Source organism: Phyllobates terribilis, unplaced genomic scaffold (assembly GCF_046119375.1).
Source record: "Phyllobates terribilis strain yellow unplaced genomic scaffold, ASM4611937v1 Scaffold_1__5_contigs__length_1240528914, whole genome shotgun sequence".
NCBI lineage: Eukaryota > Metazoa > Chordata > Amphibia > Anura > Dendrobatidae > Phyllobates > Phyllobates terribilis.
In genome coordinates this window covers 617,111,130-617,134,938 of record NW_027362761.1, presented here as the reverse complement: position 1 = coordinate 617,134,938, position 23,809 = coordinate 617,111,130, and the positions used below count along the sequence as shown (strand labels likewise).

General features: G+C 49.6%; 2 protein-coding genes across 10 annotated transcripts in view; one reads left to right on the top strand and one right to left on the bottom strand.

Annotated features, from left to right (window-relative positions):
- LOC141272912 (uncharacterized) overlaps positions 1-23,809 on the top strand; it is a 267,987-nt gene that overhangs the window by 133,326 nt on the left and 110,852 nt on the right. The gene's annotated exons all lie outside the window — the stretch shown is intronic.
- LOC141272833 (uncharacterized) overlaps positions 1-23,809 on the bottom strand; it is a 150,262-nt gene that overhangs the window by 53,479 nt on the left and 72,974 nt on the right. For all 5 annotated transcript variants that reach the window (XM_073683919.1, XM_073683928.1, XM_073683949.1 and 2 more), the window contains one exon: positions 10,406-10,529. In XM_073683919.1, coding sequence (XP_073540020.1) covers positions 10,406-10,529 — 124 coding nt within the window. The remainder of the gene's footprint in view (positions 1-10,405; positions 10,530-23,809) is intronic.

Genomic DNA, 23,809 nt, shown 5'->3' with positions numbered 1-23,809 from the left:
CTGCGGTTTCCGCTCTGCTCCTGCCTTGTTTGCCGCTCTGCGGTTTCTGCTCTGCTCCTGCCTTCTTAGCCGCTCTGCGGTTTCTGCTCTGCTCCTGCCTTGTTTACCGCTCTGCGGTTTCCGCTCTGCTCCTGCCTTGTTTACTGCTCTGCGGTTTCCGCTCTGCTCCTGCCTACTTAGCCGCTCTGCGGTTTCCGCTCTGCTCCTGCCTTGTTTTCCGCTCTGCGGTTTCCGCTCTGCTCCTGCCTTGTTTACCGCTCTGCTCCTGCCTTGTTTGCCGCTCTGCGGTTTCCGCTCTGCTGCGGCCTTCTTAGCCGCTCTGCGGTTTCCGCTCTGCTCCTGCCTTGTTTACCGCTCTTGCGGTTTCCACTCTGCTCTTGCCTTGCTTGCCGCTCCTGCGGTTTCTGCTCTGCTTCTGCTCGCTGCTCCGGCAGCCCCGTCCGGCTCTGCATCTGCTCGCTGCTCCGGCAGTCCTGTCCTGCTCTGCTTGTGCTCGCTGCTCCGGCAGTCCCGTCCTGCTCTGCTCTTGCCCACCGCTTCGGGCGTTCCCTCTCTGCTGTGTTTGGCTACCGCATCTGCGGTTCTGTTTCTGTGTCCCAGTCTGTACTGGGCCTTGTCCTCTCTGAGCTCCAGCCCGTCCTTTCTGCCAGTACCTCCCTGCCTGCATACTCGCCTGTATCCACCCGTCTGCATACCTGCCGTGTTCGCTTATATCCACCAGTCTGAGCCAGCCTAACCTGCCTGTTCCAGTAATCCCTGTGTGGGTCAACCCCCGTGTCCGGAGTTTGACCTGGAGTAGCACCTGGTCCCTCTGCCCGGTTTCTCCCTGGTGCACTGGCGTCGTATGCCGTCGTGCCACCTTGGTCGGATCGGCCAGATACTTAGTCACGCCCCTCCAGGCACTCTCCGGTTCATGGTCCAGTGGAACCACTTCTCCCGCACACGCCAGTCAGTCCGGGCGTGTGCATAACAGAATGTAAGCCCGCAGGGGCAGGGTCCTCCTCCCTCTGTACCCGTCTATCATTGTTAGTTCTTTACTGTAAGTGATATCTGTATCTGGTATGTAACCCCTTCTCATGTACAGCACCATGGAATCAATGGTGCTATATAAATAATATTAATATACAATGTATCTGTAGAATGTAAGCCCGCAGGGGCAGGGTCCTCCTCCCTCTGTACCCGTCTATCATTGTTAGTTCTTTACTGTAAGTGATATCTGTATCTGGTATGTAACCCCTTCTCATGTACAGCGCCATGGAATCAATGGCTCTATATAAATAATAATAATATACAATGTATCTGTAGAATGTAAGACTGCAGGGGCAGGGTCCTCCTCCCTCTGTACCCGTCTATCATTGTTAGTTCTTTACTGTAAGTGATATCTTTATCTGGTATGTAACCTCTTCTCATGTACAGCACCATGGCATCAATGGAGCTATATAAATAATAATAATATACAATGTATCTGTAGAATGTAAGCCCGCAGGGGCAGGGTCCTCCTCCCTCTGTACCCGTCTATCATTGTTAGTTCTTTACTGTAAGTGATATCTGTATCTGGTATGTAACCTCTTCTCATGTACAGCACCATGGAATCAATGGCTCTATATAAATAATAATAATATACTATGTATCTGTAGAATGTAAGCCCACAGGAGCAGGGTCCTCCTCCCTCTGTACCCGTCTATCATTGTTATTTCTTTACTGTAAGTGATATCTGTATCTGGTATGTAACCTCTTCTCATGTACAGCACAATGGAATCAATGGAGCTATATAAATAATAATAATATACAATGTATCTGTAGAATGTAAGCCCCCAGGGGCAGGGTCCTCCTCCCTCTGTACCCGTCTATCATTGTTAGTTCTTTACTGTAAGTGATATCTGTATCTGGTATGTAACCTCTTCTCATGTACAGCGCCATGGCATCAATGGCGCTATATAAATAATAATAATATACAATGTATCTGTAGAATGTAAGACTGCAGGGGCAGGGTCCTGCTCCCTCTGTACCCGTCTATCATTGTTAGTTCTTTACTGTAAGTGATATCTGTATCTGGTATGTAACCCCTTCTCATGTACAGCGCCATGGAATCAATGGCGCTATATAAATAATAATAATATACAATGTATCTGTAGACTGTAAGCCCCCAGGGGCAGGGTCCTCCTCCCTCTGTACCTGTCTATCATTGTTAGTTACTGTAAGTGATATCTGTATCTGGTATGTAACCCCTTCTCATGTACAGCACCATGGAATCAATGGAGCTATATAAATAATAATAATATACAATGTATCTGTAGAATGTAAGCCCGCAGGGGCAGGGTCCTCCTCCCTCTGTACCCATCTATCATTGTTAGTTCTTTACTGTAAGTGATATCTGTATCTGGTATGTAACCTCTTCTCATGTACAGCACCATGGAATCAATGGCGAGGTATAAATAATAATAATATACAATGTATCTGTAGAATGTAAGACTGCAGGGGCAGGGTCCTCCTCCCTCTGTACCCGTCTATCATTGTTAGTTCTTTACTGTAAGTGATATCTGTATCTGGTATGTAACCTCTTCTCATGTACAGCACCATGGAATCAATGGCGAGGTATAAATAATAATAATAATATACAATGTATCTGTAGAATGTAAGCCCCCAGGGGCAGGGTCCTCCTCCCTCTGTACCTGTCTATCATTGTTAGTTACTGTAAGTGATATCTGTATCTGGTATGTAACCCCTTCTCATGTACAGCACCATGGAATCAATGGAGCTATATAAATAATAATAATATACAATGTATCTGTAGAATGTAAGCCCGCAGGGGCAGGGTCCTCCTCCCTCTGTACCCGTCTATCATTGTTAGTTCTTTACTGTAAGTGATATCTGTATCTGGTATGTAACCCCTTCTCATGTACAGCACCATGGAATCAATGGCGCTATATAAATAATTGTTATGTTCTGCTACCAGAGCTAAGGAAAGAGAGGAGATCTGTCCCTACGATAGTACTCAGCTGAATCCCTACGATGTAACAGGGAACCTGATCCTGCGATCAGACCTGCTAAAGTCCTAAGCTAGTCTGTACGGAGACCTATAGATGTGGGGAAGGAATCCCTACAAGTACTAAGGACTGGGAGGAAAATGGGACACCTCCTAACAGAAATAGTAGCAGACAGACGAACAAACAAAATATATAGAACATAGAGGTCCGTAGACCAAGCAAACTAACAGAGTTAGATACAGAGCACAGGCTAGCTAGAAAGTAGTTATACAATGAAGTCCAGCAAAGCCAGAAGGGCGGAGCAGGACCAAACAGGCCAACAAGGTCATGTGACCAGCAAAGGAAAAAACCTAAGAGCAAGGTTCTAACAGTACCCCCCCTTCTAAGAGGATCCTCCGGATCCCCTAGGACCAGGCTTATCAGGAAATATCCTGTGAAACGCTCTGATAAGTCTGGACGCGGAAACATCATCTGACCTCACCCAAGAGTTATCCTCGGGTCCGAAACCTTTCCAGGCCACAAGATACTGCAAACTACCTCTATACCGTCTAGAGTTAAGGATGCGAGAAATTTCATATTCCCCGTCCTCCACCACCGGAGGAACAGAGGCAGAGGCGTCACCATCCGACACAACAGCTTTTTTTAACAGAGAGACATGAAATACCGGATTAATTCTCCAGGAGGTAGGAACCTCCAACCTAACAGCAGATTGGTTGACAACCTGAAGCACCTTAAAGGGCCCTACAAACTTGGGACCCAATTTCTTAGAAGGAATCCTCAACCGCAGATTCCTAGAGGACAACCAAACCATGTCACCAACAGCGAACAAAACCTCCTGTCGTTTCCTATCAAAGTAGTCTTTAGATTTTCTGTTGGCCTCCTGAAGATTACCACGCACATCCGTCCAAACTCTCTCCAAATCACCGGAAAAATTCTCCTCCTCAGGCACGGCAGATCCCAACTTGGAGAACGACCCAAACGACGGATGTCTCCCAGAACAACAAAAAAAAGGCGAACAACCAGCAGAAGAAGATGTATGATTGTTCAGAGCAAATTCAGCAAGTGGCAGAAACTCAGACCACCCCTCTTGATTGCCACAAAACAACGCAAGAACTGCTCAACATCCTGGTTTTTCCTTTCTGTCTGGCCATTAGATTCAGGATGATATCCGGACGAGAACGACAAATGAACTCCCAACCTGTCACAAAAGGCACGCCAAAAACGAGCCACGAACTGAGGACCCCTATCAGAAACAATGTCAGTAGGAATGCCGTGAAGTCTGACAATTTCCTTGACAAAGGCCTTAGCGAGAGTTTTAGCGCAGGGCAGTTTGACGAAGGGAACCAAGTGACACATCTTGCTAAAACGGTCCACGACCACCCAGATGACAGTAAAACCCTCAGAGGGGGGAAGGTCAGTTATAAAGTCCATAGCCAAATGTGTCCAAGGAGCACTGGGAACCTCCAAAGGACAAAGCAACCCTGCAGCAGGAGTATGTGAGGACTTAGATCTAGCACATATAGTACATTGACGCACCCACTTAATGACTTCCTTCTGCCATCCAGGCCACCAAAAACTGCGACCCACCAGTCTCTTGGTCTCAGAGATTCCGGGATGACCTGCCAACCGAGATTCGTGACACTCAACAAACAAATCTCTCCTAAAGGTCCCAGGCACAAACAACCTCCCATGAGGAGTGTTAGATGGGGCATTCTCCTGTGCTTTAAGAATCTCATCTTCCAAAACGGAGTCCAAAGCAGCTATCACAACACCTTCTTGTAAAATGTTCACCTCTTTCTCAGCACCGACTATGGGAGAAAAACTGCGAGACAAGGCATCCGCCTTAACATTCTTAGTACCAGGGATGTAAGTAACGGAGAAATTAAACCGCGAGAAAAACAGTGCCCACCTAGCCTGACGGGCATTCAGGCGCTTGGCAGCATCAAGATATATCAGATTTTTATGATCCGTAAGAACCTGAACGGGAAATTCCGCACCTTCCAAGAAGTGGCGCCAGTGTTCAAATGCGAGTTTAATAGCCAATAATTCCCGATTACCAATATCGTAATTCAGTTCAGTCTCCGAAAATTTTTTTGAAAAAAAGGCACAGGGATGTAATCCATCCCCGTTATCCTGAGACAATACTGCGCCAACCCCCACAGAGGAAGCATCAACCTCAACCAAAAACGGCTTAGTCACATCAGGCTGCATAAGGATGGGAGCAGAGGTGAACCTCTCCTTGAGATACACAAAAGCTTCAATGGCCTCAGAAGACCACTGAACCGCATCAGCACCTTTCCTGGTGAGATCGGTCAGAGGTTTGACAATACTAGAAAAATTTTTTATGAATTTTCTGTAATAATTGGCGAAACCTAAAAACCTCTGTATCGATTTCAAACCAATAGGCCTAGGCCATTCCTGTACAGCTTGAACTTTAACCGGGTCCATCTCAAAACCTTCGCTGGAGATAATGTAACCCAAAAAACTAATTCTCTGTACAGCGAACTCACATTTCTCCAGCTTAGCAAAAAGCGAATTGTCCATTAATAACTGTAATACCTCACGTACGCTCCGCCAATGAGACTCCAGATCCGGCGAATAAATCAAAATGTCATCCAAATACACAACCACATTTTTGCCGATCAAAGGTCTAAGGATGTCATTAATAAGATTCTGGAAAAATGCAGGAGCATTAGTAAGACCAAAAGGCATAACCAGATTCTCAAAATGACCCACAGGAGTGTTAAAAGCAGTCTTCCATTCATCACCCTCCTTCATGCGCAACAGATTGTATGCCCCCTTAAGGTCAATTTTAGAGAACCACTTGGCCCCCATTAACTGGTTAAACAGATCAGGAATCAATGGCAGTGGGTAAGGATTGCGTACAGTAATTTTGTTAATCTCACGAAAATCCAGACAAGGACGTAAACCGCCGTCCTTTTTTTTTTACAAAAAAAAATCCAACCGCCACAGGAGACTTAGAGGGCCTAATGTGACCGGCGGCCAAACTTGTCTGTATGTATTCCTCCAAAGCCTTCCTCTCAGGAATAGTAAGGTTAAATAAACGACTTTTAGGAAGAGTCGCTCCAGGGACAAATTCAATAGAACAATCATAGTCTCTATGGGGAGGCAAAACCTGCGATTCCTTCTCAGAAAAAACTCTCCAAAAATCCTGAATAGGAACAGGCAATTCTCCCCTATACAAAGCTGCAATACGCCCGTTACAACACTTGTCATAACATTTATGGCTCCAGGATTTAATTTCACTGGTAGACCAATCCAGTACAGGATTGTGAAATTTTAACCAGGGCAATCCCAATATTACTGGAGAAGGCAAGTTATTCAAAACTACCAAATCCAATTTCTCATGGTGAACACCATTAATAGTGAGAGGAAATTCACAGACCTTGAGAGTAATATTCTTCAAAGGGGAACCATCCACAGAAACCACAGCAATGGGGGATGATAAAGGTTCGGGTTTTAAATTGAGTCTTTCCAAGAATCCCCCATCAATTACATTCAGAGTAGACCCACAATCAACAAACACCCGAAATTCCATTAATTTTTCCTGAGCAATCGTGGAAGCAGCTAAAAATACACCCTTGGAATTTAAACAGGCAATACGGGCATGACTGCCCATTTTTTTTTCTTTCTTCATACGAAGCTCACAGCCTTTAATCAAATGACCAGATTTTCCGCAATAGAAACACAAGCCTTCATAAAATCTACGGTCTTTTTCTTGAGAGCGAGGTGCCAGCGATCCAATCTCCATCGGTTCACCACTGTTAGTACACACATTCTCATAACCAGAAACTGACATAGCAGAGGATTTGCTCTCATTAACCCTTGCACGCAGTCTCCTATCCACCCGTATAGCTAATTGCATAGCCTGTTGCAAATCTTCAGGTGTAGGATAAGCAATTAGCAGGTCTTTAACCCTTTCATTGAGCCCAGCAAGAAATAGACTTTTCAGAGCAGAATCGTTCCACCCTGTTTGAGTAGACCAACGACGGAAATGAGTACAATATTTTTCCACATTACCTGATCCCTGTTTCAAACGTCTCAACTCAGTCTCAGCTGATGCGACACGGTCAGGATCATCATATAATAGTCCCAAAGCAGAAAAAAAACTATCCACTGATCTGAAGCATGTATCACTAGGTTGCAAAGAAAAGGCCCACTCCTGAGGCTCTTTGCACAAAAGTGACATAATGAACCCTATGCGCTGGGATTCATCCCCAGAGGACTTGGGTCTCAAACGAAAATACAATAAGCAAGCATTTTTAAATGAAAAAAATTCTCGGTGTTCACCAAAAAATAAATCCGGCAAACATACCTTAGGCTCCAAGAAATGTGCTCCAGGACAGTTACTCACGTGCTGACGGAGCTCGGCCACCTCCAGAGAGAGTCCCTGCAGGCGATGAGCCAAATCCTGAACCGACACCATGGTGGAACAGAAAAATCTTTCCTTAGAGAATTTGCAGGCTGGACTTACTGTTATGTTCTGCTACCAGAGCTAAGGAAAGAGAGGAGATCTGTCCCTACGATAGTACTCAGCTGAATCCCTACGATGTAACAGGGAACCTGATCCTGCGATCAGACCTGCTAAAGTCCTAAGCTAGTCTGTACGGAGACCTATAGATGTGGGGAAGGAATCCCTACAAGTACTAAGGACTGGGAGGAAAATGGGACACCTCCTAACAGAAATAGTAGCAGACAGACGAACAAACAAAATATATAGAACATAGAGGTCCGTAGACCAAGCAAACTAACAGAGTTAGATACAGAGCACAGGCTAGCTAGAAAGTAGTTATACAATGAAGTCCAGCAAAGCCAGAAGGGCGGAGCAGGACCAAACAGGCCAACAAGGTCATGTGACCAGCAAAGGAAAAAACCTAAGAGCAAGGTTCTAACAATAATAATAATATACAATGTATCTATAGAATGTAAGCCCCCAGGGGCTCCTCCCTCTGTACCCGTCTATCATTGTTAGTTCTTTACTGTAAGTGATATCTGTATCTGGTATGTAACCCCTTCTCATGTACAGCACCATGGAATCAATGGCGCTATATAAATAATAATAATATACAATGTATCTGTAGAATGTAAGCCCGCAGGGGCAGGGTCCTCCTCCCTCTGTACCTGTCTATCATTGTTAGTTCATTCACTGTAAGTGATATCTGTATCTGGTATGTAACCCCTTCTCATGTACAGCACCATGGAATCAATGGTGCCATATAAATAATAATAATATACAATGTATCTGTAGAATGTAAGCCCGCAGGGGCAGGGTCCTCCTCCATCTGTACCCGTCTATCATTGTTAGTTTACTGTAAGTGATATCTGTATCTGGTATGTAACCCCTTCTCATGTACAGCACCATGGAATCAATGGCTCTATATAAATAATAATAATATACAATGTATCTGTAGAATGTAAGCCCGCAGGGGCAGGGTCCTCCTCCCTCTGTACCCGTCTATCATTGTTAGCTCTTTACTGTAAGTGATATCTGTATCTGGTATGTAACCTCTTCTCATGTACAGCACCATGGAATCAATAGTGCTACATAAATAATAATAATATACAATGTATCTGTAGAATGTAAGCCCGCAGGGGCAGGGTCCTCCTCCCTCTGTACCCGTCTATCATTGTTAGTTTACTGTGAGTGATATCTGTATCTGGTATGTAACCTCTTCTCATGTACAGCACCATGGAATCAATGGAGCTATATAAATAATAATAATATACAATGTATCTGTAGAATGTAAGCACGCAGGGGCAGGGTCCTCCTCCCTCTGTACCCGTCTATCATTGTTAGTTCTTTACTGTAAGTGATATCTGTATCTGGTATGTAACCTCTTCTCATGTACAGCACCATGGAATCAATGGTGCTATATAAACAATAATAATATACAATGTATCTGTAGAATGTAAGCCCCCAGGGGCAGGGTCCTCCTCCCTCTGTACCCATCTATCATTGTTAGTTCTTTACTGTAAGTGATATCTGTATCTGGTATGTAACCTCTTCTCATGTACAGCACCATGGAATCAATGGTGCTATATAAATAATAATAATATACAATGTATCTGTAGAATGTAAGCCTGCAGGGGCAGGGTCCTCCTCCCTCTGTACCCGTCTATCATTGTTAGTTCTTTACTGTAAGTGATATCTGTATCTGGTATGTAACCCCTTCTCATGTACAGCACCATGGAATCAACGGCGATATATAAATAATAATAATATACAATGTATCTGTAGAATGTAAGCCCTCAGGAGCAGGGTCCTCCTTCCTCTGTACCCGTCTATCATTGTTAGTTCTTTACTGTAAGTGATATCTGTATCTGGTATGTAACCCCTTCTCATGTACAGCACCATGGAATCAATGGCGCTATATAAATAATAATAATATACAAGGTATCTGTAGAATGTAAGCCCCCAGGGGCAGGGTCCTCCTCCCTCTGTACCCATCTATCATTGTTAGCTCTTTACTGTAAGTGATATCTGTATCTGGTATGTAACCCCTTCTCATGTACAGCACCATGGAATCAATGGAGCTATATAAATAATAATAATATACAATGTATCTGTAGAATGTATGCCCGCAGGGGCAGGGTCCTCCTCCCTCTGTACCCGTCTATCATTGTTAGTTCTTTACTGTTAGTGATATCTCTATCTGGTATGTAACCCCTTCTCATGTACAGCGTCATGGAATCAATGGTGCTATATAAATAATAATAATATACAATGTATCTGTAGAATGTAAGCCCTCAGGGGCAGGTCCTCCTCCCCCTGTACCCGTCTATCATTGTTAGCTCTTTACTGTAAGTGATATCTGTATCTGGTATGTAACCTCTTCTCATGTACAGCGCCATGGAATCAATGGCGCTATATAAATAATAATAATATACAATGTATCTGTAGAATGTAAGCCCCCATGGGCAGGGTCCTCCTCCCCCTGTACCCGTCTATCATTGTTATTTTACTGTAAGTGATATCTGTATCTGGTATGTAACCCCTTCTCATGTACAGCGCCATGGAATCAATGGAGCTATATAAATAATAATAATATACAATGTATCTGTAGAATGTAAGCCTGCAGGGGCAGGGTCCTCCTCCCTCTGTACCCGTCTATCATTGTTAGTTCTTTACTGTAAGTGATATCTGTATCTGGTATGTAACCCCTTCTCATGTACAGCACCATGGAATCAATGGCGCTATAGAAATAATAATAATATAGAATATCAGGTCAGAAACGTTCTTAGAGGTGGAATGTGAAGGAGGCACAGACTGATTAATAACAGAATAACAAAAGTACCAGATATTCATGATTCCAATACATGTGGCATCAAATGAAAAAAATCATTGTAGGCAACAAGGGCCGACAGTAATTAGCACAAACATTAAGATCTCTTCTTACCTTGTGATGTCAGAGGCCGGAGCTCCTCCATCATCACCTCCTGGTACCGATCCTGGTGTCCTTCTAGATACTCCCACTCCTCCATGGAGAGATAGACACCGACGTCCTGACACCTTATAGGAACCTGACAACGACACCGTCATCACCCAGAATCCTCCAGTGCTGTCCTGTATAATGTCCCAGCAGTCACCTCTCCGGTCATCAGCCAGAATCCTCCAGTGCGGTCCTGTATAATGTCCCAGTAGTCACCTCTCCGGTCATCAGCCAGAATCCTCCAGTGCGGTCCTGTATAATGTCCCACCAGTCACCTCTCCGCTCATCACCCAGAATCCTCCAGTGCTGTCCTGTATAATGTCCCAGCAGTCACCTCTCCGCTCATCACCCAGAATCCTCCAGTGCTGTGCTGTATAATGTCCCAGCAGTCACCTCTCCGGTCATCACCCAGAATCCTCCAGTGCGGTCCTGTATAATGTCCCAGCAGTCACCTCTCCGCTCATCACCCAGAATCCTCCAGTGCTGTCCTGTATAATGTCCCAGCAGCCACCTGTCCGCTCATCACCCAGAATCCTCCAGTGCTGTCCTGTATAATGTCCCAGCAGTCACCTCTCCGCTCATCACCCAGAATCCTCCAGTGCTGTCCTGTATAATGTCCCAGCAGCCACCTGTCCGCTCATCACCCAGAATCCTCCAGTGCTGTCCTGTATAATGTCCCAGCAGTCACCTCTCCAGTCATCACCCAGAATCCTCCAGTGCTGTCCTGTATAATGTCCCAGCAGTCACCTCTCCGGTCATCACCCAGAATCCTCCAGTGCTGTCCTGTATAATGTCCCAGCAGTCACCTCTCCGCTCATCACCCAGAATCCTCCAGTGCTGTGCTGTATAATGTCCCAGCAGTCACCTCTCCGGTCATCACCCAGAATCCTCCAGTGCGGTCCTGTATAATGTCCCAGCAGTCACCTCTCCGCTCATCACCCAGAATCCTCCAGTGCTGTCCTGTATAATGTCCCAGCAGCCACCTGTCCGCTCATCACCCAGAATCCTCCAGTGCTGTCCTGTATAATGTCCCAGCAGTCACCTCTCCGGTCATCACCCAGAATCCTCCAGTGCTGTCCTGTATAATGTCCCAGCAGCCACCTCTCCGCTCATCACCCAGAATCCTCCAGTGCTGTCCTGTATAATGTCCCAGGAGTCACCTCTCCGCTCATCACCCAGAATCCTCCAGTGCTGTCCTGTATAATGTCCCAGCAGTCACCTCTCCGGTCATCACCCAGAATCCTCCAGTGCTGTCCTGTATAATGTCCCAGCAGCCACCTCTCCGGTCATCACCCAGAATCCTCCAGTGCTGTCCTGTATAATGTCCCAGCAGCCACCTCTCCAGTCATCACCCAGAATCCTCCAGTGCTGTCTTGTATAATGTCCCAGCAGTCACCTCTCCGCTCATCACCCAGAGTCCTCCAGTGCTGTCTTGTATAATGTCCCAGCAGTCACCTCTCCGGTCATCACCCAGAATCCTCCAGTGCTGTCCTGTATAATGTCCCAGCAGTCACCTCTCCGGTCATCACCCAGAATCCTCCAGTGCTGTCCTGTATAATGTCCCAGCAGTCACCCCTCCGCTCATCACCCAGAATCCTCCAGTGCTGTCCTGTATAATGTCCCAGCAGTCACCTCTCCGCTCATCACCCAGAATCCTCCAGTGCTGTCCTGTATAATGTCCCAGCAGTCACCTCTCCGGTCATCACCCAGAATGCTCCAGTGCTGTCCTGTATAATGTCCCAGCAGTCACCTCTCCGCTCATCACCCAGAATCCTCCAGTGCTGTCCTGTATAATGTCCCAGCAGTCACCTCTCCGCTCATCACCCAGAATCCTCCAGTGCTGTCCTGTATAATGTCCCAGCAGTCACCTCTCCGGTCATCACCCAGAATCCTCCAGTGCAATCCTGTATAATGTACCAGCAGTCACCTCTCCGGTCATCACCCAGAATCCTCCAGTGCCGTCCTGTATAATGTCCCAGCAGTCACCTCTCCGCTCATCACCCAGAATCCTCCAGTGCTGTCCTGTATAATGTCCCAGCAGTCACCTCTCCGGTCATCACCCAGAATCCACCATTGCTGTCCTGTATAATGTCCCAGCAGTCACCTCTCCGCTCATCACCCAGAATCCTCCAGTGCTGTCCTGTATAATGTCCCAGCAGTCACCTCTCCGGTCATCACCCAGAATCCTCCAGTGCTGTCCTGTATAATGTCCCAGCAGTCACCTCTCCGGTCATCACCCAGAATCCTCCAGTGCTGTCCTGTATAATGTCCCAGCAGTCACCTCTCCGGTCATCACCCAGAATCCTCCAGTGCTGTCCTGTATAATGTCCCAGCAGTCACCTCTCCGCTCATCACCCAGAATCCTCCAGTGCTGTCCTATATAATGTCCCAGCAGTCACCTCTCCGCTCATCACCCAGAATCCTCCAGTGCTGTACTGTATAATGTCCCAGCAGTCACCTCTCCGCTCATCACCCAGAATCCTCCAGTGCTGTCCTGTATAATGTCCCAGCAGTCCCCTCTCCGGTCATCACCCAGAATCCTCCAATGCCGTCCTGTATAATGTCCCAGCAGTCACCTCTCCGCTCATCCCCCAGAATCCTCCAGTGCTGTCCCGTATAATGTCCCAGCAGTCACCTCTCCGGTCATCCCCCAGAATCCTCCAGTGCTGTCCTGTATAATGTCCCAGCAGTCACCTCTCCGGTCATCCCCCAGAATCCTCCAGTGATGTCCTGTATAATGTCCCAGCAGTCACCTCTCCGGTTATCACCCAGAATCCTCCAGTGCTGTCCTGTATAATGTCCCAGCAGTCACCTCTCCGGTCATCACCCAGAATCCTCCAGTGCTGTATTGTATAATGTCCCAGCAGTCACCTCTCCGGTCATCACCCAGAATCCTCCAGTGCTATCCTGTATAATGTCCCAGCAGTCACATTCCGGTCATCACCCAGAATCCTCCAGTGCTGTCCTGTATAATGTCCCAGCAGTCACATCTCCGCTCATCACCCAGAATCCTCCAGTGCTGTCCTGTATAATGTCCCAGCAGTCACCTCTCCGGTCATCACCCAGAATCCTCCAGTGCTGTCCTGTATAATGTCCCATCAGTCACCTCTCCGCTCATCACCCAGAATCCTCCAGTGCTGTCCTGCATAATGTCCCAACAGTTACCTCCCCAGTCATCACCCAGAATCCTCCAGTGCTGTCCTGTATAATGTCCCAGCAGTCACCTCTCCGCACATCACCCAGAATCCTCCAGTGCTGTCCAGTATAATGTCCCAGCAGTCACCTCTCCGGTCATCACCCAGAATCCTCCAGTGCTGTATTGTATAATGTCCCAGCAGTCACCTCTCCGCTCATCACCCAGAATCCTCCAGTGCTGTCCTATATAATGTCCCAGCAGTCACCTCTCCGGTCATCACCCAGAATCCTCCAGTGCTGTCCTGTATAATGTCCCAGCAGCCACCTCTCCAGTCATCACCCAGAATCCTCCAGTGCTGTCCTGTATAATGTCCCAGCACCCACCTCTCCAGTCATCACCCAGAATCCTCCAGTGCTGTCTTGTATAATGTCCCAGCAGTCACCACTCCGCTCATCACCCAGAATCCTCCAGTGCTGTCTTGTATAATGTCCCAGCAGTCACCTCTCCGGTCATCACCCAGAATCCTCCAGTGCTATCCTGTATAATGTCCCAGCAGTCACTTCTCCGGTCATCACCCAGAATCCTCCAGTGCCGTCCTGTATAATGTCAGAGGAGTCACCTCTCCGGTCATCACCCAGAATCCTCCAGTGCCGTCTTGTATAATGTCCCAGCAGTCACCTCCCCAGTCATCACCCAGAATCCTCCAGTGCTGTCCTGTATAATGTCCCAGCAGTCACCTCCCCGGTCATCACCCAGAATCCTCCAGTGCTGTCCTGTATAATGTCCCAGCAGTCACCCCTCCGCTCATCACCCAGAATCCTCCAGTGCTGTCCTGTATAATGTCCCAGCAGTCACCTCTCCGCTCATCACCCAGAATCCTCCAGTGCTGTCCTGTATAATGTCCCAGCAGTCACCTCTCCGGTCATCCCCCAGAATCCTCCAGTGATGTCCTGTATAATGTCCCAGCAGTCACCTCTCCGCTCATCACCCAGAATCCTCCAGTGCTGTCCTGCATAATGTCCCAACAGTTACCTCCCCAGTCATCACCCAGAATCCTCCAGTGCTGTCCTGTATAATGTCCCAGCAGTCACCTCTCCGCACATCACCCAGAATCCTCCAGTGCTGTCCAGTATAATGTCCCAGCAGTCACCTCTCCGGTCATCACCCAGAATCCTCCAGTGCTGTATTGTATAATGTCCCAGCAGTCACCTCTCCGCTCATCACCCAGAATCCTCCAGTGCTGTCCTATATAATGTCCCAGCAGTCACCTCTCCGGTCATCACCCAGAATCCTCCAGTGCTGTCCTGTATAATGTCCCAGCAGCCACCTCTCCAGTCATCACCCAGAATCCTCCAGTGCTGTCCTGTATAATGTCCCAGCATCCACCTCTCCAGTCATCACCCAGAATCCTCCAGTGCTGTCTTGTATAATGTCCCAGCAGTCACCTCTCCGGTCATCACCCAGAATCCTCCAGTGCTATCCTGTATAATGTCCCAGCAGTCACTTCTCCGGTCATCACCCAGAATCCTCCAGTGCCATCCTGTATAATGTCCCAGCAGTCACTTCTCCGGTCATCACCCAGAATCCTCCAGTGCCGTCCTGTATAATGTCAGAGGAGTCACCTCTCCGGTCATCACCCAGAATCCTCCAGTGCCGTCCTGTATAATGTCCCAGCAGTCACCTCCCCAGTCATCACCCAGAATCCTCCAGTGCTGTCCTGTATAATGTCCCAGCAGTCACCTCTCCGGTCATCACCCAGAATCCTCCAGTGCTGTCCTGTATAATGTCCCAGCAGTCACCCCTCCGCTCATCACCCAGAATCCTCCAGTGCTGTCCTGTATAATGTCCCAGCAGTCACCTCTCCGCTCATCACCCAGAATCCTCCAGTGCTGTCCTGTATAATGTCCCAGCAGTCACCTCTCCGGTCATCACCCAGAATCCTCCAGTGCTGTCCTGTATAATGTCCCAGCAGTCACCTCTCCAGTCATCACCCAGAATCCTCGTCCTGTATAATGTCCCAGCAGTCACCTCTCCGCTCATCACCCAGAATCCTCCAGTGCTGTCCTGTATAATGTCCCAGCAGTCACCTCTCCGGTCATCACCCAGAATCCTCCAGTGCCGTCCTGTATAATGTCCCAGCAGTCACCTCTCCGGTCATCACCCAGAATCCTCCAGTGCCGTCCTGTATAATGTCCCAGCAGTCACCTCTCCGCTCATCACCCAGAATCCTCCAGTGCTGTCCTGTATAATGTCCCAGCAGTCACCTCTCCGGTCATCACCCAGAATCCTCCAGTGCTGTCCTGTATAATGTCCCAGCAGTCACCTCTCCGGTCATCACCCAGAATCCTCCAGTGCTGTCCTGTATAATGTCCAGCAGTCACCTCTCCGGTCATCACCCAGAATCCTCCAGTGCTGTCCTGTATAATGTCCCAGCAGTCACCTCTCCGGTCATCACCCAGAATCCTCCAGTGCTGTCCTGTATAATGTCCCAGCAGTCACCTCTCCGCTGATCACCCAGAATCTTCCAGTGCTGTACTGTATAATGTCCCAGCAGTCACCTCTCCGCTCATCACCCAGAATCCTCCAGTGCTGTCCTGTATAATGTCCCAGCAGTCCCCTCTCCAGTCATCACCCAGAATCCTCCAGTGCCGTCCTGTATAATGTCCCAGCAGTCACCTCTCCGCTCATCCCCCAGAATCCTCCAGTGCTGTCCTGTATAATGTCCCAGCAGTCACCTCTCCGGTCATCCCCCAGAATCCTCCAGTGCTGTCCTGTATAATGTCCCAGCAGTCACCTCTCCGGTCATCCCCCAGAATCCTCCAGTGATGTCCTGTATAATGTCCCAGCAGTCACCTCTCCGGTCATCACCCAGAATCCTCAAGTGCTGTCCTGTATAATGTCCCAGCAGTCACCTCTCCGGTCATCACCCAGAATCCTCCACTGCTGTCCTGTATAATGTCCCAGCAGTCACCTCTCCGGTCATCACCAAGAATCCTCCAGTGCTATCCTGTATAATGTCCCAGCAGTCACCTCTCCGGTCATCACCCAGAATCCTCCAGTGCTGTCCTGTATAATGTCCCAGCAGTCACATCTCCGCTCATCACCCAGAATCCTCCAGTGCTGTCCTGTATAATGTCCCAGCAGTCACCTCTCCGGTCATCACCCAGAATCCTCCAGTGCTGTCCTGTATAATGTCCCATCAGTCAACTCTCCGCTCATCACCCAGAATCCTCCAGTGCTGTCCTGCATAATGTCCCAACAGTTACCTCCCCAGTCATCACCCAGAATCCTCCAGTGCTGTCCTGTATAATGTCCCAGCAGTCACCTCTCCGCTCATCACCCAGAATCCTCCAGTGCTGTCCTGTATAATGTCCCAGCAGTCACCTCTCCGCTCATCACCCAGAATCCTCCAGTGCTGTCCTGTATAATGTCCCAGCAGTCACCTCTCCGGTCATCACCCAGAATCCTCCAGTGCTGTCCTGTATAATGTCCCAGCAGTCACCTCTCCGGTCATCACCCAGAATCCTCCAGTGCTGTCCTGTATAATGTCCCAGCAGTCACCTCTCCGGTCATCACCCAGAATCCTCCAGTGCTGTCCTGCATAATGTCCCAGCAGTCACCTCTCCGGTCATCACCCAGAATCCTCCAGTGCTGTCCTGTATAATGTCGCAACAGTTACCTCACCAGTCATCACCCAGAATCCTCCAGTGCTGTCCTGTATAATGTCCCAACAGTCACCTCTCCGCTCATCACCCAGAATCCTCCAGTGCTGTCCTGTATAATGTCCCAGCAGTCACCTCTCTGCTCATCACCCAGAATCCTCCAGTGCTGTCCTGTATAATGTCCCAGCAGTCACCTCTCCGCTCATCACCCAGAATCTTCCAGTGCTGTGCTGTATAATGTCCCAGCAGTCACCTCTCCGCTCATCACCCAGAATCCTCCAGTGCTGTGCTGTATAATGTCCCAGCAGTCACCTCTCCGCTCATCACCCAGAATCCTCCAGTGCTGTCCTGTATAATGTCCCAGCAGTCACCTCTCCGGTCATCACCCAGAATCCTCCAGTGCTGTCCTGTATAATGTCCCAGCAGTCACCTCTCCGCTCATCACCCAGAATCCTCCAGTGCTGTCCTGTATAATGTCCCAGCAGCCACCTCTCCAGTCATCACCCAGAATCCTCCAGTGCTGTCCTGTATAATGTCCCAGCAGCCACCTCTCCAGTCATCACCCAGAATCCTCCAGTGCTGTCTTGTATAATGTCCCAGCAGTCACCTCTCCGCTCATCACTAAGAATCCTCCAGTGCTGTCTTGTATAATGTCCCAGCAGTCACCTCTCCGGTCATCACCCAGAATCCTCCAGTGCTGTCCTGTATAATGTCCCAGCAGTCACCTCTCCGGTCATCACCCAGAATCCTCCAGTGCCGTCCTGTATAATGTCCCAGGAGTCACCTCTCTGGTCATCACCCAGAATCCTCCAGTGCCGTCCTGTATAATGTCCCAGCAGTCACCTCTCCGGTCATCACCCAGAATCCTCCAGTGCTGTCCTGTATAATGTCCCAGCAGTCACCTCTCCGGTCATCACCCAGAATCCTCCAGTGCCGTCCTGTATAATGTCCCAGGAGTCACCTCTCTGGTCATCACCCAGAATCCTCCAGTGCTGTCCTGTATAATGTCCCAGCAGTCATCTCCCCAGTCATCACCCAGAATCCTCCAGTGCTGTCCTGTATAATGTCCCAGCAGTCACCTCTCCGCTCATCACCCAGAATCCTCCAGTGCTGTCCTGTATAATGTCCCAGCAGTCACCTCTCCGGTCATCACCCAGAATCCTCCAGTGCTGTCCTGTATAATGTCCCAGCAGTCACCCCTCCGCTCATCACCCAGAATCCTCCAGTGCTGTCCTGTATAATGTCCCAGCAGTCACCTCTCCGCTCATCACCCAGAATCCTCCAGTGCTGTCCTGTATAATGTCCCAGCAGTCACCTCTCCGGTCATCACCCAGAATCCTCCAGTGCTGTCCTGTATAATGTCCCAGCAGTCACCTCTCCGGTCATCACCCAGAATCCTCCAGTGCTGTCCTGTATAATGTCCCAGCAGTCACCTCTCCGGTCATCACCCAGAATCCTCCAGTGCTGTCCTGTATAATGTCCCAGCAGTCACCTCTCCGGTCATCACCCAGAATCCTCCAGTGCTGTCCTGTATAATGTCCCAGCAGTCACCTCTCCGCTCATCACCCAGAATCCTCCAGTGCTGTCCTATATAATGTCCCAGCAGTCACCTCTCCGCTCATCACCCAGAATCCTCCAGTGCTGTACTGTATAATGTCCCAGCAGTCACCTCTCCGCTCATCACCCAGAATCCTCCAGTGCTGTCCTGTATAATATCCCAGCAGTCCCCTCTCCGGTCATCACCCAGAATCCTCCAGTGCCGTCCTGTATAATGTCCCAGCAGTCACCTCTCCGCTCATCCCCCAGAATCCTCCAGTGCCGTCCTGTATAATGTCCCAGCAGTCACCTCTCCGGTCATCCCCCAGAATCCTCCAGTGCTGTCCTGTATAATGTCCCAGCAGTCACCTCTCCGGTCATCCCCCAGAATCCTCCAGTGATGTCCTGTATAATGTCCCAGCAGTCACCTCTCCGGTCATCACCCAGAATCCTCCAGTGCTGTCCTGTATAATGTCCCAGCAGTCACCTCTCCGGTCATCACCCAGAATCCTCCACTGCTGTCCTGTATAATGTCCCAGCAGTCACCTCTCCGGTCATCACCCAGAATCCTCCAGTGCTATCCTGTATAATGTCCCAGCAGTCACCTCTCCGGTCATCACCCAGAATCCTCCAGTGCTGTCCTGTATAATGTCCCAGCAGTCACCTCTCCGCTCATCACCCAGAATCCTCCAGTGCTGTCCTGTATAATGTCCCATCAGTCACCTCTCCGCTCATCACCCAGAATCCTCCAGTGCTGTCCTGCATAATGTCCCAACAGTTACCTCCCCAGTCATCACCCAGAATCCTCCAGTGCTGTCCTGTATAATGTCCCAGCAGTCACCTCTCCGCTCATCACCCAGAATCCTCCAGTGCTGTCCTGTATAATGTCCCAGCAGTCACCTCTCCGCTCATCACCCAGAATCCTCCAGTGCTGTCCTGTATAATGTCCCAGCAGTCACCTCTCCGGTCATCACCCAGAATCCTCCAGTGCTGTCCTGTATAATGTCCCAGCAGTCACCTCTCCGGTCATCACCCAGAATCCTCCAGTGCTGTCCTGTATAATGTCCCAGCAGTCACCTCTCCGGTCATCACCCAGAATCCTCCAGTGCTGTCCTGTATAATGTCCAGCAGTCACCTCTCCGGTCATCACCCAGAATCCTCCAGTGCTGTCCTGTATAATGTCCCAGCAGTCACCTCTCCGGTCATCACCCAGAATCCTCCAGTGCTGTCCTGTATAATGTCCCAGCAGTCACCTCTCCGCTGATCACCCAGAATCTTCCAGTGCTGTACTGTATAATGTCCCAGCAGTCACCTCTCCGCTCATCACCCAGAATCCTCCAGTGCTGTCCTGTATAATGTCCCAGCAGTCCCCTCTCCAGTCATCACCCAGAATCCTCCAGTGCCGTCCTGTATAATGTCCCAGCAGTCACCTCTCCGCTCATCCCCCAGAATCCTCCAGTGCTGTCCTGTATAATGTCCCAGCAGTCACCTCTCCGGTCATCCCCCAGAATCCTCCAGTGCTGTCCTGTATAATGTCCCAGCAGTCACCTCTCCGGTCATCCCCCAGAATCCTCCAGTGATGTCCTGTATAATGTCCCAGCAGTCACCTCTCCGGTCATCACCCAGAATCCTCAAGTGCTGTCCTGTATAATGTCCCAGCAGTCACCTCTCCGGTCATCACCCAGAATCCTCCACTGCTGTCCTGTATAATGTCCCAGCAGTCACCTCTCCGGTCATCACCAAGAATCCTCCAGTGCTATCCTGTATAATGTCCCAGCAGTCACCTCTCCGGTCATCACCCAGAATCCTCCAGTGCTGTCCTGTATAATGTCCCAGCAGTCACATCTCCGCTCATCACCCAGAATCCTCCAGTGCTGTCCTGTATAATGTCCCAGCAGTCACCTCTCCGGTCATCACCCAGAATCCTCCAGTGCTGTCCTGTATAATGTCCCATCAGTCAACTCTCCGCTCATCACCCAGAATCCTCCAGTGCTGTCCTGCATAATGTCCCAACAGTTACCTCCCCAGTCATCACCCAGAATCCTCCAGTGCTGTCCTGTATAATGTCCCAGCAGTCACCTCTCCGCTCATCACCCAGAATCCTCCAGTGCTGTCCTGTATAATGTCCCAGCAGTCACCTCTCCGCTCATCACCCAGAATCCTCCAGTGCTGTCCTGTATAATGTCCCAGCAGTCACCTCTCCGGTCATCACCCAGAATCCTCCAGTGCTGTCCTGTATAATGTCCCAGCAGTCACCTCTCCGGTCATCACCCAGAATCCTCCAGTGCTGTCCTGTATAATGTCCCAGCAGTCACCTCTCCGGTCATCACCCAGAATCCTCCAGTGCTGTCCTGCATAATGTCCCAGCAGTCAACTCTCCGGTCATCACCCAGAATCCTCCAGTGCTGTCCTGTATAATGTCGCAACAGTTACCTCACCAGTCATCACCCAGAATCCTCCAGTGCTGTCCTGTATAATGTCCCAACAGTCACCTCTCCGCTCATCACCCAGAATCCTCCAGTGCTGTCCTGTATAATGTCCCAGCAGTCACCTCTCTGCTCATCACCCAGAATCCTCCAGTGCTGTCCTGTATAATGTCCCAGCAGTCACCTCTCCGCTCATCACCCAGAATCCTCCAGTGCTGTGCTGTATAATGTCCCAGCAGTCACCTCTCCGCTCATCACCCAGAATCCTCCAGTGCTGTGCTGTATAATGTCCCAGCAGTCACCTCTCCGCTCATCACCCAGAATCCTCCAGTGCTGTCCTGTATAATGTCCCAGCAGTCACCTCTCCGGTCATCACCCAGAATCCTCCAGTGCTGTCCTGTATAATGTCCCAGCAGTCACCTCTCCGCTCATCACCCAGAATCCTCCAGTGCTGTCCTGTATAATGTCCCAGCAGCCACCTCTCCAGTCATCACCCAGAATCCTCCAGTGCTGTCCTGTATAATGTCCCAGCAGCCACCTCTCCAGTCATCACCCAGAATCCTCCAGTGCTGTCTTGTATAATGTCCCAGCAGTCACCTCTCCGCTCATCACTAAGAATCCTCCAGTGCTGTCTTGTATAATGTCCCAGCAGTCACCTCTCCGGTCATCACCCAGAATCCTCCAGTGCTGTCCTGTATAATGTCCCAGCAGTCACCTCTCCGGTCATCACCCAGAATCCTCCAGTGCCGTCCTGTATAATGTCCCAGGAGTCACCTCTCTGGTCATCACCCAGAATCCTCCAGTGCCGTCCTGTATAATGTCCCAGCAGTCACCTCTCCGGTCATCACCCAGAATCCTCCAGTGCTGTCCTGTATAATGTCCCAGCAGTCACCTCTCCGGTCATCACCCAGAATCCTCCAGTGCCGTCCTGTATAATGTCCCAGGAGTCACCTCTCTGGTCATCACCCAGAATCCTCCAGTGCTGTCCTGTATAATGTCCCAGCAGTCATCTCCCCAGTCATCACCCAGAATCCTCCAGTGCTGTCCTGTATAATGTCCCAGCAGTCACCTCTCCGCTCATCACCCAGAATCCTCCAGTGCTGTCCTGTATAATGTCCCAGCAGTCACCTCTCCGGTCATCACCCAGAATCCTCCAGTGCTGTCCTGTATAATGTCCCAGCAGTCACCCCTCCGCTCATCACCCAGAATCCTCCAGTGCTGTCCTGTATAATGTCCCAGCAGTCACCTCTCCGCTCATCACCCAGAATCCTCCAGTGCTGTCCTGTATAATGTCCCAGCAGTCACCTCTCCGGTCATCACCCAGAATCCTCCAGTGCTGTCCTGTATAATGTCCCAGCAGTCACCTCTCCGGTCATCACCCAGAATCCTCCAGTGCTGTCCTGTATAATGTCCCAGCAGTCACCTCTCCGGTCATCACCCAGAATCCTCCAGTGCTGTCCTGTATAATGTCCCAGCAGTCACCTCTCCGGTCATCACCCAGAATCCTCCAGTGCTGTCCTGTATAATGTCCCAGCAGTCACCTCTCCGCTCATCACCCAGAATCCTCCAGTGCTGTCCTATATAATGTCCCAGCAGTCACCTCTCCGCTCATCACCCAGAATCCTCCAGTGCTGTACTGTATAATGTCCCAGCAGTCACCTCTCCGCTCATCACCCAGAATCCTCCAGTGCTGTCCTGTATAATATCCCAGCAGTCCCCTCTCCGGTCATCACCCAGAATCCTCCAGTGCCGTCCTGTATAATGTCCCAGCAGTCACCTCTCCGCTCATCCCCCAGAATCCTCCAGTGCCGTCCTGTATAATGTCCCAGCAGTCACCTCTCCGGTCATCCCCCAGAATCCTCCAGTGCTGTCCTGTATAATGTCCCAGCAGTCACCTCTCCGGTCATCCCCCAGAATCCTCCAGTGATGTCCTGTATAATGTCCCAGCAGTCACCTCTCCGGTCATCACCCAGAATCCTCCAGTGCTGTCCTGTATAATGTCCCAGCAGTCACCTCTCCGGTCATCACCCAGAATCCTCCACTGCTGTCCTGTATAATGTCCCAGCAGTCACCTCTCCGGTCATCACCCAGAATCCTCCAGTGCTATCCTGTATAATGTCCCAGCAGTCACCTCTCCGGTCATCACCCAGAATCCTCCAGTGCTGTCCTGTATAATGTCCTAGCAGTCACCTCTCCGCTCATCACCCAGAATCCTCCAGTGCTGTCCTGTATAATGTCCCATCAGTCACCTCTCCGCTCATCACCCAGAATCCTCCAGTGCTGTCCTGCATAATGTCCCAACAGTTACCTCCCCAGTCATCACCCAGAATCCTCCAGTGCTGTCCTGTATAATGTCCCAGCAGTCACCTCTCCGCTCATCACCCAGAATCCTCCAGTGCTGTCCTGTATAATGTCCCAGCAGTCACCTCTCCGCTCATCACCCAGAATCCTCCAGTGCTGTCCTGTATAATGTCCCAGCAGTCACCTCTCCGGTCATCACCCAGAATCCTCCAATGCTGTCCTGTATAATGTCCCAGCAGTCACCTCTCCGGTCATCACCCAGAATCCTCCAGTGCTGTCCTGTATAATGTCCCAGCAGTCACCTCTCCGG